The following is a 14876-nucleotide window of genomic DNA, read 5'->3' on the forward strand; positions in this document are numbered from 1 at the left end:
TTACCTGAGGCATATTGCAGCAAAAAATTTTAATTACGTTTGAAACATTGCTGCAAAAATACAAGATTGTGTTTTTTGCAATGAAACTTTTTAAAATGTATGCCCCTGTGGGAAATGGCATTTTTGCATAACATGTTTCTGGATAAAAGATCTCTTACCTGTATAGATGTATTTAAATAAATAAAGGATACATAAAACTAAGAACATTTTAAAGGGGTTTTTCACCTTTGGGTTAACTTTTAGTATGATGTAGAGAGTGATATTCTGAGACAATTTACGATTGGTTTTAATTTTTTATTATTAGTGGATTTTGAGTAATTTAGCTTTTTATTCAACAGCTCTTCAGTTTGCAGTTTCAGCAATCTGGTTGCTAGGGTTCAAATGACCTTAGCAAGCATGCACTGATTTGAATAAGAAATGGAAATATGAATAGGAGAGGCCTGAATAGAAAGATGAGTAATAAAAATGTAGCTATAACACTAATAAATGTGTAGCCTTACAGAGCATTTGTTTTTTAGATGGGGTCAGTGACCCCCTTTTGAAAGCTGGAGAGAGTACAGTATGTCGAAGAAGGCACATAATAAAAAACCGCAGAAGATATAACATAGTAACAGTTAACTGAAAGATGAATCACCCCTTTAAGAAAATAAAAATTCTTATGTTTACAATATACACATTTCTCTGGCTGTTGCAGCCTCTCCATGGCCATATCCCTCTGTATTAATTAAATGGATATGATAGATCTTTCATAAGCAATGGCTCACAAACAGGACATGAATGTAAGAAATGCATTCTGACTATGTTTTCAACAAAAACAAAAGATTTTGCTGTTTGCTGTCTTTAACAACCCAGAACAGTGATACTATGACTTGATTCCACCTCTTTGATTGTTCAGAGCTGGTTGTTTTCCCTACATAAGAATTTTGCTCTTTCTCTCAATTCAGCCAACTTTCCCACAAGATCAATCCAATAAGCATAGGAAGAACTTATTTCCACCGAAAGAACACACTTCTAAAAAAAAACCTAAAGCAGAGTGTATTTATAATTATGTAACATTAGATGAGGTCATGAATATGGAAAAAAAGAAGTTTCCTATTCTCCACATATACTATAAGATCATATAAGATCAGCAAGACTGTTGTTGAAGGCCTGTAGCTTTCTAGCTGCTTCTGAATTATATTTCCCAGCATGCTGTCAGGACATTCAACAACATAATGTACATACATACATACAAGCAGGGGAGCTACGCCAATGAAGCGAGTTGAGGCACTCGCCTCAGGCGGCAGCGCCCCCCTGGTTGTCAGGGGCAGCAAAAATGCCTCTCCTGGTAACTAAGAGCCGAATTTCCGGTTTTCAACCCGGAAATTGGGCTCTTCTAGTGCAGAGAGCGCAATTGAGCTCTCTGCACTAGCGACGTGGACCCCCACTCGACCCCCTCCCGATGCTGAAGGTGAGTGCCGTGGGGGAGGCGGCAAAAAAAAAAGGCCACCTCGGGCGGCAAATTGGGCAGGACCACCCCTGCATACAAGCAGGGCCTATTTTAGGCTAGGAAAGCGAGGTCTGGGAATCCAGTATTAAAATTCTGTTCAAATCCACCGCAACTCCTGTATTTTCTTTATACTGCAATGGTGGTGCTGGTCATTCATAGACCTGGCAAGGTCCCATAGCAATGAGAATTGTAATTCATGGATCTGCACACACACTATTTCTGCAGCGGGGGAAGTACCCCTTTCTTTATTATATAACACCACAAATATCAAATATTGATATTTGTGGTGTTATATACAGTAATAAAGAAAGAGGTACTTCGCCCACTGCAGAAATAGTGTGTGTGCAGATCCATGTACTACAATAGTCGAATCCAGTATCAAAAGGCATCTCGGGGGGGGGGGAAATAAGATAAATAAAAGTACACAGGACTAACTATATATAAATGCATATGCAAAAGGGATACCAATCTCAACATTACAAAGACAGTCGATTTTTGTTTGCTATATTCTCCCTCTGAGTACAGAATATTGTCGCTGGCTGTAAAATCAAGTTTCTACTAAGATTCAGTTCATCCCAAAAAGACTTAACAAAGTTTGAATTTATCTTGCAATGTATTTACTGACCTGTGCTGGATTTAATGGTCTCTTTTCCAACTAAATGGCCCAAAAGCACATACTGATTTAAACGAGATCCATCTGGTGCAACCACTACAGAATCTGTGGCATTCCGTGTCCATACATAGGTCACTTCAGAAGTTGTGTAGGCATCTGTAGATAACAAATAGGGCATTGATGACCAATACTGAACATAGGACCAATTGCATTACAATATTCACATACACATTAAACTGTACTAAGTTTGATAATAATTGGTATATTAAGTGCCATAACAACTTTGTGCCAGGCTCCCTTGCAAAACCAGCCTTTACCTGCCCTTCCACAAGTATCACCGGCTTATGACCACCACCTCCTCTTACCGGCTACTCTTGCAAGACTTGGTAGGAGTGCAGATAGGAAGAAGGGAACTCTGCCTTCCTCTATAGTTATGCCACTGAAGTATACAATTGCATTCCCACAACAATCCACTCACAGTTAAGCAGTTTTGTCCTGTTCAGTAACACAAAGAAACTGAATAGATATTTGAATAGATAACTGCTGCCCCTGCCAGATATGATAGAGCTCAATTCTTCTATAACAGTGACATGCTATGCAGTTGTCAAACATCAATGTGCCCAAAAGCAGCTATACTTGACTGTCCAACATCTCATTCCAAAAACAAGGGTATTAAAATGAAGTTGGTCCTCTCTTAAGGTCGCCAAACACGCACAGATATCATATGAAAAGAATTTTGTACGATATTCGGTGTGTTTATTGCAGACGACAAGCCAACTAATGGCAGAAGGCTTGGATATCGGTCGGCTCGCTTATTAGGCTGGATGTAAAATTTTGATTGGTGTCTTTGAAGGCACCTGAACATCGGCCACTGTTAGTGCTAAATCGTCAGCTACAGGTAGAATTCTATTGTTTCTACCTGTTTATCTGATGATTCAGCCCTATTGAATTTTGCAACAGCCATGGATTCGCAGCGAAATTCTGCATTTCTCCATCTGTTGAATTTTTTGTAAAACTGTAGCAAGAGAAAAACGTTGCAGAGAAAAAATGCCCATTGACTTTAATGCATTTGGAAGAAAAAGTCAGCGTAAGAAAAAACGTCCATTGACTTTATTACATTTGGAGCGAGAAAAATTGTTGCGCATGTAAAGAAATGTTTGATACCCATTGACTTTCGCAAATTTTTGCAGTTTTTCAAATTTTCCAGCAAATCGAAACAGGACAGATTCGCTCTTTACTACAAACAATCTTTCTTGGAAAGATGTAATTATAATGTGTATGGCCACCTTTAGCTGCTATAACAGCTTCTACTTTTCCGGGAAGGCGTTTCACTAGGTTTTGAATTTAGAATCTTCCATTTAGCCACAAGGGTATTAATAATGTTGAGTGTTGATGTTGGGTGATCAGGCCTTGCTGGCAAATGGATGTCCAATGTATTCCATAGGTTTTCAGTTGGGTTAAGGTCAGAGCTCTGTGCAAGCCAGTTATCATTGTGCTGAAACAGGTAACCTTTGGCATAAAGTGGATTCTTGACAGAATTGTAAAAAATGTCATTGTATGCTGTAAACTCAAGGTTTGATTTCAGTGGAACCAGAAACCCTAGATCAAACCATATAAAACAGCCCCAGGCCATTATTCTTTCTTCACCAATCTCAAGCTACACTTCAGCTGACATTTGTAATTTAGATTTGTTTAACTCTGATCGGGCATAAAAACCCAATGTTCTCTACATGTTATTTTAGAGAAAGCTCCCAAATAGAAATGCGTCCAGATATCGTTTGCCTTGGACTGTAATAGGGGCTCCCAGGCTTCCTTGGCCAGATGGTAATAATTCTTTATATATTTTTCCCTATCTTGAAGACAAGGGTTGGAGTTTGGGTTACATTTTTTTTTTCATGGACAAAATACTAAATAAAAACTCAAAAAAAAAAAAAAAACTACTGGTCAGTTGCGACAATTTACAGCACTGGGCCAAACACTGGGCCACACTATAGAAATAGATGCTTAATAAAAAGTGTCATAAGGTGTGCTCTAAACCAATGTCCCAATTATGGGAACAGCAGACACACCTCTTCATGTGATAACTAATATTGTTTATGCACCGTTGCAGTGTTTTAAATTCTCAGTTAAATTAAATACGAAGTATTATATGAAATATTCACAATCATAAGAGAACAATGTTCAAGACTGCACATGATTTCTACAAATACATATACAATTCTTTAGCTTTGTATCTAATCCAGACATATATATATAGTAAGAAAGGTAAAAACATTTGATATACAAAGGATTCCCAAATTGGGTTACTTATGAGTTGATGAGAGGGAATGTACATGGCTGAAAATTGTTTTCTTATTGTATCTAATAAGGATAACAGCAGCACGTTCCATCATTGATGTGTTTTCTCCCAGTGTATACAGCTTTTTTATGTTAGCTCTCTACAGAGCCAATTCAATTAAGAGTGTGCAGAGCATCGATCCATGCAATCAATACAAATACAGTTTTCTTAAAGGGATACTATCATCAAGATAGAACATTCGCTGATTGTCTGGCAACCATGTATAATGTCGCATACAGCGGTGTCGAGGGACTTAATTAAACATTAATTCTTGCTTTTCTGGTTGCATAGATAATGTCATCTCCCTGTCTCATTGGTGAGCCATGTCTACAACAGATAATAATCATAATATCATTAATATTTTATATTGGCTATTAGTATTGTAAAAGGTGCTGACATTACTATCACTAGATCATTTTGTGTGAAGGGTGAAAGTGTGGTTATTATGCTGTGATAAAAATGGACAACATAATCATTGGCAATAGTGCTTGCTGCTCTATGTGTAGCTATGAACATATATAATAGCTGTTACAATCATTTAAGTTGTTGCTGATGATTTCTCTTTTAGTAATGAGCACATTTTTTGTGACAAAATCCATAATGAAATATTTTGTCTGCTGAAATATATTTTTTGTAAATCTACATAAATTTTTTGCTGACACTCTTATATATCATCTGGCATGGCGATATAGGGGTTAGAGCTCCCAGATTGCAAATCTCAGCGGGAAGGTCCAAAGTTTAATTAAGACTGCTTTTTTATTCTGCATGTATGTTGAAAAATAAATTTGGGGGTTATTTACTTAAATCCGAATTGACAATTTTTTTTTTTTGTTTTTATAAAACGAAGCTCAACCAAACTCCCAACCACGAATTTGTAATACATCATTAAAATTACTCAAATAACTCGGATCAGGGAAAAACTCAATAAAATTGAGCTAAAACCTGAATCGTAAAATCTTTTCGGATTATTGGGCTAAACCCAGCGCAAACCACAATATCTTCAAATTGGGATAGAGACATTTCCCATTGACTTAAACATGACCTCGACAGGTTTGAGATGGCACATTTTTGGATTCTGGCTATAATAAATCTCGAAAAAATTCAAGTTTTTTTTTACATGAAATATTCGAGTTTTTTTGTGATTTAGTAAATAACCCCCTTTGAGTTGTATGTACTTTATTTTTAGACATTAGATTGAGGTATAGATCAGCTTTATTTGGGACATTAGTTAAAGGTCCAGAAACAATAAAATTCAAGAACCTAGCTTTATTTTTGCTTCGAGTTGTTAAAGCTCTGCAACAGCCCTGATCTCTAACACACCGCCAACCTGTTAATACTCAGAAAATAAATGAGTACAGCATTAAAATGAATGCTATGCAAGTTAATTGCATTGAGTGTAATGAATCAATCTAATTCAGTACATAATTTTCTGCAGTACAACAAATGTGAATATGAGAAATGATTTGTAGATGTTGAGAACTACTTGTAAATGATTGAAATATAGCTATTTTTCATGAATCTATTTGTAATTAGTGATGTGCGAATAAATTCGGCATGCATGGATTTGTGGTGAAGTTTCACCACCCTGCAAATAAATTTGGTAAACTGCGTAGTCAAAATTATTCAGGCACTTTGACTTTATTGCATTTGGAAGAAAAAGCGTATAAAAATTGTCGTTCACGTCAAAATTGTTGCAGGTCAAAATTATTTTGAAACCCATTGACCAATGCATTTCGCAAATTTTTCGCCGTCTTGCACATTTTTTCGTCGTTTTGCGAATTGAAAATGGGACAGATTTGCCTATAACTATTTGTAATGCAAAGGCCTTTATTACAGGGGTGTCCAAACTACGGCCCGCGGGCCAAATGCGGCCCGATATCCATTTTTAGTTGGCCCGCAGCGTGTAAAAATCCCTCCCCCCTCTCAGCATCCAGAAAAAAAAGTTTCCTACCACGGCGTCATTGAGAGGGCGGAACCTACAGTGCTTCAGTGTAGACTCAAGGAAGCTTGTCCTAAACTCCGCCCTCCCCTCCCCGTGACTGGAGTTTAGTGTAGTGCGGGGAGGGAGGGGGTGCCGGTAAACAACTGAAAGCATGGCTGGATTTCGTGCATCTGATGAACTGTGAGTAACTGCTCGGTGCTTGGCTTGGGGGAGGGGTGGATTTAGTGAGGCTGCAGCCGGGCAAGGGAGTCAGTTACAGATCGAGTGTGTGAGTTACTGTGTATGTGTCTGTCTGTATGTGTGCCACTGTGTGTGTGTGTCATTGTATGTGTGTGTGTGTGTATATCTGTCTGTATGTGTTTCACTGTGTGTGTGTGTGTCACTGTATGTATGTGTTTCACTGTGTGTGTCACTGTATGTTTGTGTGCCTCACTGTATGTGTCTGTCTGTATGTGTGTCACTGTGTGTGTGTCATTGTGTGTGTCACTGTATGTATGTGTTTCACTGTGTGTGTGTGTCTCACTGTATGTGTGTCACTGTATGTATGTGTGTCATTGTGTGTGTGTGTGTGTGTGTGTGTGTATGTGTATCTGTCTGTGTGTTTGTATGTGTGTGTTACTTATTTAAAATTTGTAAAATGAACATGGTAATCAGGGGGTGTGGCCACAAAATGGGCGTGTCCACAGTGAGTGGCCCGGCTGTTTGTATATTTTACCACATATGGCCCTTGGTGAAAAAAGTTTGGACACCCCTGCTTTATTAGGTAGGTATTTAGCAGTTGTTTCCTGCCCTTGACATACAAATGGATCATACTTTACGGACGAATATGGATCATACATTGCATAAACTTCACCGTTGATTTTCTTTGGCGGAGTAATATCACTGATGACACGTTGGAGCACATTTACTTAGCTCGAGTGAAGGATTAGAATGAAAAAAATTTTGAATTTCGAAGTTTTTTTTTGGCTACTTCGACCATCGAATTGGCTACTTCGACCTTAGACTACGACTTCTAATCAAACGATTCGAACTAAAAATCGTTCGACTATTCGACCATTCGATAATCGAAGTGCTGTCTCTTTAAAAAAAACTTTGACTATCTACTTTGCCCCCTAAAACCTACCGAGCACCAATGTTAGCCTATGGGGACCTTCCCCATAAGCTTTCCTAGCAATTTCTGATCGAAGGAAAATCGTTCTATCGATGGATTAAAATCCTTCGAATCGTTCGATTTTTCCATCGATCGTTCAATCGAAGTAAATGCGGTAAAACCTTTGACTTCGATATTCGAAGTTGAAGGATTTTACTTCAACCCTTAGTAAATGTGCCCCGATAGCTGTATTTTAGAGCTGCAACATTTGACTGGTTGAATGGAATTTACTAGGAGCTCAGAGGTTATTTACCAGCATTAAGCACCGTATGTCACTGAATCATGTTGCTACCATGACCAGTTAAGCATCTCACTACTTAATTAGTGCACTGCTGCATCTCTTTAACTACCTCAGTCTCATATGAAAAATAAAACAGCGCATATAAATACTGCATACCATATGCTTCCAAAGTCATTCATTTTTAAAGGGGAACATCATTTTGATCAATACAGCGTAGACATGCTGCCTAATGAATTCTGAACCAGCTGCTTTGGGGAGTGAGAAACTCTCTCCCGGGTATGGCTTTCCCAAAGATTAGAAGCTTAAGCAAAATATTGGGCAGCTGATGGTTCAGCACATTCACTAAATGGCACATGTGGCACAGAGACAAAGTCATGCTAAGAGGAGTGAACACTTGGCTGCTATCCAGCACTTTGAACATTTTTGGACACCTAGTATAGCACAAAGCAGCCAAAAACACAGTCTCTAAATGATTTTAAAAAATGTAATGATGTCAAACCTAAAGTTGGAGGAGAGCTTTTCTTCTGCATAGTACATAAGGGAAAAAAAATGGTGAATAATAATAAATATTAAATTAAAGTTAAAGTTGGCCCTAGGTCAAAGGAAAGGGACTATAGTCACTGGGGGTGTTCTGTACCATATGTTCAAGTTTAGCAGAATATCTTGGAGCATAAACCTTGGGCATACATTAAAATCACAAGAATTTTGAAAATAATTATAGTACAAAAAATATTCAATGTCAAAGAAAATATTAAAGGTTTTATTACAAAGGCAGTGATCATTACAAACACAGTAATCATTTGCAATTTTTATGGCCCACTGTCCCTTACATTTTCGGGAAGAATTGTAATTATCACAGGGGAAAACCTACGGTGATCTCAAACTTGTAAAATTCCAATTTCGCACAGCACCACATAACACACTCCTTTGGTCATTCGGCCACATATCATTCTGCCTGCTTCTTTCTCAATAAAAAAAGCTATAGCAGAAGATAGTGGTCATTAAGTCAAATGAGAAAGCTTGTACAAACATAAGTATTATACATGTCATGGATCTTTTAGAAAGACATGGATTTACTTACAGCTTCCAAATTTTAATGGGCAAGCATGAGCATCCATGGGAAAATCTTCCAAATGCATGGGACATTCAGCTTGGACAGTCAGCCTGAAAGCCAGAGAAATACAATAATGTTGTTCAAAAGCACAATACAAAAGGATATCGGCTGCACAAAAGAAAGAACTTGTGGTGACAGAGATAAAATGTTCTTTTCTGCTAATAGCATAATTCCTATTTAAATCAGCTCTTGTACTTTTTTCATGAGCTCCATCAGAAGACATTTATTCCTGACATCAAAACGTTGGAAATAAACACATTTGCATAGCCTATACATATTAAATATGTCAATAGATCTTTGCAATCTTTGTCATATTAACAATTAATAGAAAGACACAGCCCCTGCAGACAGATTATAAAATATTTGAAAAATAAAATATCATCTTATCATAATCAACTGGATTTCCAATGTACAACAATTTCATATACATGTAAAAGCATTTGTTTTCTTTACATTCTTTTAACCTTGGCCTTCACACAGCAATTCATATTCTCCTGCCAAGTCAAGCCAGAAATCCAGGCTGGTGATGCCGTTTTTCCATGGCAAATATCATAACATGGGAATTTTTTAACTTTATCAAACTAAAATGTTGTAAAAAATTTGGAAAGCTTAAAACTGGTGAGATTATGTGGAATTCATTGGGAAGTACACTTTCAAGATTCAAGCTTCAAGGTTTTAATTTGAAAAATTCAAGATTTTGAAGATTCATTCAAAATAAAGAGAACAATGTGACTTTAATATGAATGAGGTATATAGCTAAGTTTTGTCTAAGCTAGCAAGTTCTCCCAAAATCAGAAAATACTTGAAAACACTGTGGGACAAATTTGACATTGACTTTGCCGCACTTTGCTGCATAGATTATAGACAAATTCACGAAGATCCAGTTGTGCACAAGTTACCAATCGTTTGCGAAGTTGCGCTAGCGATGTTACAGTCAGCAGTTCAAAGTTACACTAGCGTTGGCTAATTTGCATACTTGTGCAGTTAAAGTACACATTACACTACACAAGGCCCACAGTATCGTTTTAGTGTCATATGTTATCAAATGTAGGGGGGAAGGAGTGTGCCCTAAATAAATTCGATCTTTTTTATAGGGTCATAACCCTATAAAAAGTAAAAGACGCCAGCGTTTTTATTGGGACTTAGAAAAAATTTAAAATAAAAAATAAAAGTAGACGATCCCTATCTACTCTATTGCACTTCGCCTGGTCTGAGGTGGCGAAGTAAAGTCTGGCGCAAGAGGTAACGTTCACGAAAGTTAGTGAATTAGCGTAGTTACATCCCTTCGCCATAGCGCAACTTTATCTGGCTTAAGGGTGTGAAATTGCTCTAGAGTAGGTCCTCTTTGCTAGGGAATTTACGCCAGCACCTGTTAGTAAATCAGCGAAGTGGCAAAATGACATCACGCTGACGAATTTTCACTAGAGTTAGCTGTCTATCCCACTACAATTTGAAAAAATCAGCTTTTATCCAGAACAAAAAATGTTTTCACCATGATTAACTAAAGTAGTTTTGGAATTTCCCCTAGGGTTCACTTGCACAAAGGAGGTGCTATACTGTTATAACCAACAGCCAAAACTGAAGCAAGTTTGCTGGAATTTTACCACGGTAGTGATTTAAAAGTTTGGTAAAAATTCTAATATAGCAACGTTTCTTTTCAAGGTCATCTATAAAAAAAAATTAAAATCAACTAACAGGATAATATTTTATAAATATAGTAAACTGCAAAAAAATCAGTCTCTAGTGTTTTCAAGTTTTGATATGAAGGAATGGATGCAGATGAGAGGGTAACACATTATAATAACCAAGGGGAAAGATATATTATTTTACATACTGTACATATTTTGCATAATGTTTTCATTAGACAAATAGAATAGGAAATAAAAAATAAGCAGTGTCCCTCAAAGCAACATACCCCATTAGTAATGAAGAATTTCTTTAAAAATAATTTATGCAGAAAGTATTGTCCAATAAAGCAAATTTGTCTTCTGTGTTTTGCTTTTCTGAGCAATTTGTTTCAGGCATTTATGCAGCATTCATCTTTCTTCAGCTCAATATATAGTACATTTGGCATGAATTATGACAGAGATTTTCCCTTGAGAAACTCTATTTTACCAGAATCACACTTGTGCAATAAAATTGACTTTTCAACGGAACTGTCTTCCTTATGGATTTCTGCAAATGGAGACTAGGTGCTATACTTAAACAATTAAAGGATTGGGTACTTAAACAATTAAAGGGTTGGGAGTTGTAGTAATAATATACTGGAGAGTTACAATTTGCCAAAGACGTGTATTAGAAAAGGTTGAGCTATGTTATACTGAGTTATGAAAGGATATCGTGTGAAACAGAATATGCCTCAGAGTTATTAGCTATCCGCTGTGAAGGGAGAGGCCATTCCACACAGACTATTCAAGGAAGAGGAAATCACTATCCAACCCATAAATAAGTTCATCGTTCTACTGTACATCCTGAAAAGCTTTTAAAAACCATCACAGAAACATTCAGCTTTCATTTGATCCTGTTCCAAGTTAAATCATTTTTATGCAGCCTCTATCTACAGCATTTTATATGATAATGTGCTACAAAGCATTCTTTGATAATACAGTGCTCTTTAAAATTGAAACCTGAAATCTCTCTTTGTAAAAGGACACTCATGAACGTCCACAGGAGAAGATAAGCCTTGCCGTAATCTAACCCACCTTTATTGAATGGAAACATAGGGAGGCAAATGTATAATTGTTTTCTTAAAAGGGGTGGTTCAACTTCAAGCTAACTTTTAGTACAGTATGTTGTAGTATGGCTAATTCTAAGCAATTTTTCAATTGGTTCGGTATTATTTATGTATTATATTTTGTCTTTGTTTGCCTTTTTCTTCTGATTCTTTCTTTCAAATAGAGGTTAGTGGCCCCTTCTAAAAAAACAAATACTTTGTAAGGTTACATATTTGGGGGGTTATTTAATAAAGTTCCAATGCAAAAAACAAAAAAAGAAAAATTTGATTTTTTTCGATATTTACTAAAACCCGAGGATGGAAAAAGTCAGAATTCAAAAATCCGGCATCTCAGACCTGCCGAGATTGTATATAGGAAAAAGTTCAGAAAATATCCTGATCTGTGCTGGGTTTTGTGCAATAATCCAAAGATTTCATGGTTTTTGGGCAAAAAAACGAAAAAGTCTGAATTTTGGACAGAAAGTCCAAAAAATTTGAACAATCTGAATTTTCCTTGATTTTTATTTTTCTATTATTTCCCAACAGGAAGTTCGGTTTTGAAATAGATTTCAGAAATGTTTTAGTTATAGCTACTCATTATTACTCATCTCTCTATTCAGGCCCTCTCATATTCATATCCCAGTCTCTTATTCAAATCAATGCATGGTTGCTAGGGTTATTTGGACCCTAGCAACTAGTTATCTTAAATTGCAACCCCTTAACAACCCCTTTAACACACCAACCCTTAAATTTGGATTGCAGTTTTGTCCTTGGTTGAGCTCTTATTCGTATTGTGTTATAATCCAATAACAGGAAATAAGAAGGGCATGACCCTGCAGTCAAGGAAAGTGTTGGCAAGTGTGGGAAGTAGGATATAAGGCACTGCTCGCATACCCTGGCCTTCTGAAATAAATGCCTGGTGCATGGTGATGGAGGAATCGGTACCCTCCTAATCAGACAATTCCAAAGGTTTCACTGACACTCAAAGGCTAATCCAAGCAGGGATGAACCCATGCGTGCTTATTTGCATTTGTGCACTGTTTCAGGGTTCTACCCCTTTTTGAATCATTGCTTGACAAGCAGAAAAATGCCAAAATGTTGCACAACTGCAAAACACGCACGGGTTTATCCCTACTTGCATTAGCCTTTAAGTGTCAGTGAATCCTTTAGTAGTGTGGTAAGAAGCATTAGCAAATTTTGTGAAATCATGCTAGAATTTCAAAATGAAATACTGAGCATATAACCAATGTTTACTTACAGTACTTTTTTTTCCAGGGATATACATAGAGTTCTTTTATAGTGTTTGAAATACTCATTCTCCTACAAATAACTCAATCATGCTTTTAGACATTCTAATTCACTGCTGAAATCATCTTGCTGGACTAGGAAAGTCAATACAGCGCTCATCTATCAACAGTGCAGAAACCACAGTAACCCATCATCCATTAGATTTGAAGGCCTAATGCAAGAAAGTTTAGTGCAAGCAAATATGTGCTTGCTATAAACTCATGGAAATCAATTACGTATTTACTTGCCATTAATGCACTGGTATGTTGTGTTAAGCCACACAAATGTTGAGTTGTGTAACTCATAATAAAAGTATAATTAATCATCAAATGTATAAACAACTGGGAGAAACACAGAAGTAACATGAGGACATGAAAGGTCATCATAAATCAGATTTTCATGGGAGCATGGAAGTTTTTTTAAACACCAATGTTTCTGTTTGTAGAGCTTTTAGGGCAGTAGCAAGCAATGCTAGTGGAAAGTGAGAAAACGAAAGCATAGATATGAATGACTATGAAGATTTTCATTCATCCAGGTCATGGTATATCTAGTATAGGTAAATCTAAAACAACTGGACTTGCTGAGTAATCAATGAAGACGTTCACTACTCATCCGAGCAGTTTCTTCAGTTCAACTGACTGGTGTGGGAAGTTCTCAGCATATAAACTCTTCCACCAATCACAATGGCACATTGTAACTCTTCAAAGAGGTGACATCTGAAGAAATTCACAGTGTAGATTCTGTGTAGTTACTGTGATAGGATTATCCAATGTGTCATGCACCTCCTAGAAACAGGTGTTACTTGTGAGAGTTGCATGAATGGATGTGTGAAGTGTTCTGAAACCGCCGGGGTACAGATGTTAGAAAAGCATTGTATGTAGCAGACAGGTGGTGTCGAAGGCCTCCTCCTCAGTTCAGAGTTGGTTTCTCCACCTTAACATGAATTGCCTCTTTTACGCCTCGTTCAAACCAGCGGTCTTCTTTATCCAAGATTTGGACCTTGCTATCTTCAAAGGAGTGTCCCTTGTCTTTTAGGTGCAGAAAAACAGCTGAGTTTTGCCCTGTAGAGTTCTCCCTCCTATGCTGAGCCATTCGCTTGGTGAGCAGTTGTTTTGTCTCCCCAATGTATAGATCTGTGCACTCCTCGCTACACTGGACTCCGTAAACCACATTGCTTTGTTTTTCTTTTGGTGTTGGATCCTTTGGGTGTACCAGTTTTTGTCTCAGTGTGTCGCTAGTTTTGAAAAACAAAGGGACATGGTGTTTGTTGAAAATCCTCCTGAGTTTCTCTGATACTCCAGCTACATACGGGGTGACTATGTTTCTCCTACTATGTGTCTCAGTGCGGTTATTTCTATTGGTGTTCCTGTTGGGCTTAGTTGCTGCTGTTTTGACAAAGGCCCAGTCTGGGTAGCCACACGCTTTCAAAGCTCCTCTGAGATGTTTTTGCTCTTTGACTTTGTATCAGTCACCACACATTCCGCCCTGTGGTGCAGAGTTCTAATGACACCCAGTTTGTGTTCCAGCGGATGGTGGGAATCAAACAACAGATACTGATACATATAAGTGGGTTTCCTGTATACTTCCGTTTTCAAGCTACCCCCCTCTTGGATGCATATCAAACAGTCCAAAAAGGCAAGTTTGTTCTCGTGGACATCTTCCCTTTTGCATTCATAGATATGAATGCACCACATTTAAATAAGTGTTCAGCCTGCAGCAGTTGCCAATATTTTACACACTGTGTTTCCAAGGAAATTAAATATATGGTTTGACTCCACAAAAAATATTATTATTACAAGCCAGAAGAAGATGATAACAGCAAGTTGCCTTAAGCACCAGAGAGACCATCTACATTCTACAACATTAAAGTGGAGAGGCATCCAAATCCATCAGTAAGGGAACCTCCAACTGCACCAGAAAGACCCAACATACCCCCTCCTTAGCCCTTACACTGAATTAGCAGCACCGTAATTCCTGCAATCTAAACGC

The 14876-nt window shown here is 37.5% G+C and overlaps 1 protein-coding gene across 1 annotated transcript in view; it reads right to left on the reverse strand.

The window, feature by feature from the left end:
- Positions 1 to 14876, reverse strand: part of gabra2.L (gamma-aminobutyric acid (GABA) A receptor, apha 2 L homeolog) — a 70637-nt gene that overhangs the window by 15479 nt on the left and 40282 nt on the right. Inside the window, exons 6-7 of the mRNA XM_018229559.2 lie at positions 8855 to 8937; positions 2115 to 2258 (exon numbers count right to left, since the gene is read on the reverse strand). Of these exons, the coding sequence (XP_018085048.1) occupies positions 2115 to 2258; positions 8855 to 8937 (227 nt within the window). The remainder of the gene's footprint in view (positions 1 to 2114; positions 2259 to 8854; positions 8938 to 14876) is intronic.

Source organism: Xenopus laevis, chromosome 1L (genome assembly GCF_017654675.1).
Source record: "Xenopus laevis strain J_2021 chromosome 1L, Xenopus_laevis_v10.1, whole genome shotgun sequence".
Classification (NCBI taxonomy): domain Eukaryota; kingdom Metazoa; phylum Chordata; class Amphibia; order Anura; family Pipidae; genus Xenopus; species Xenopus laevis.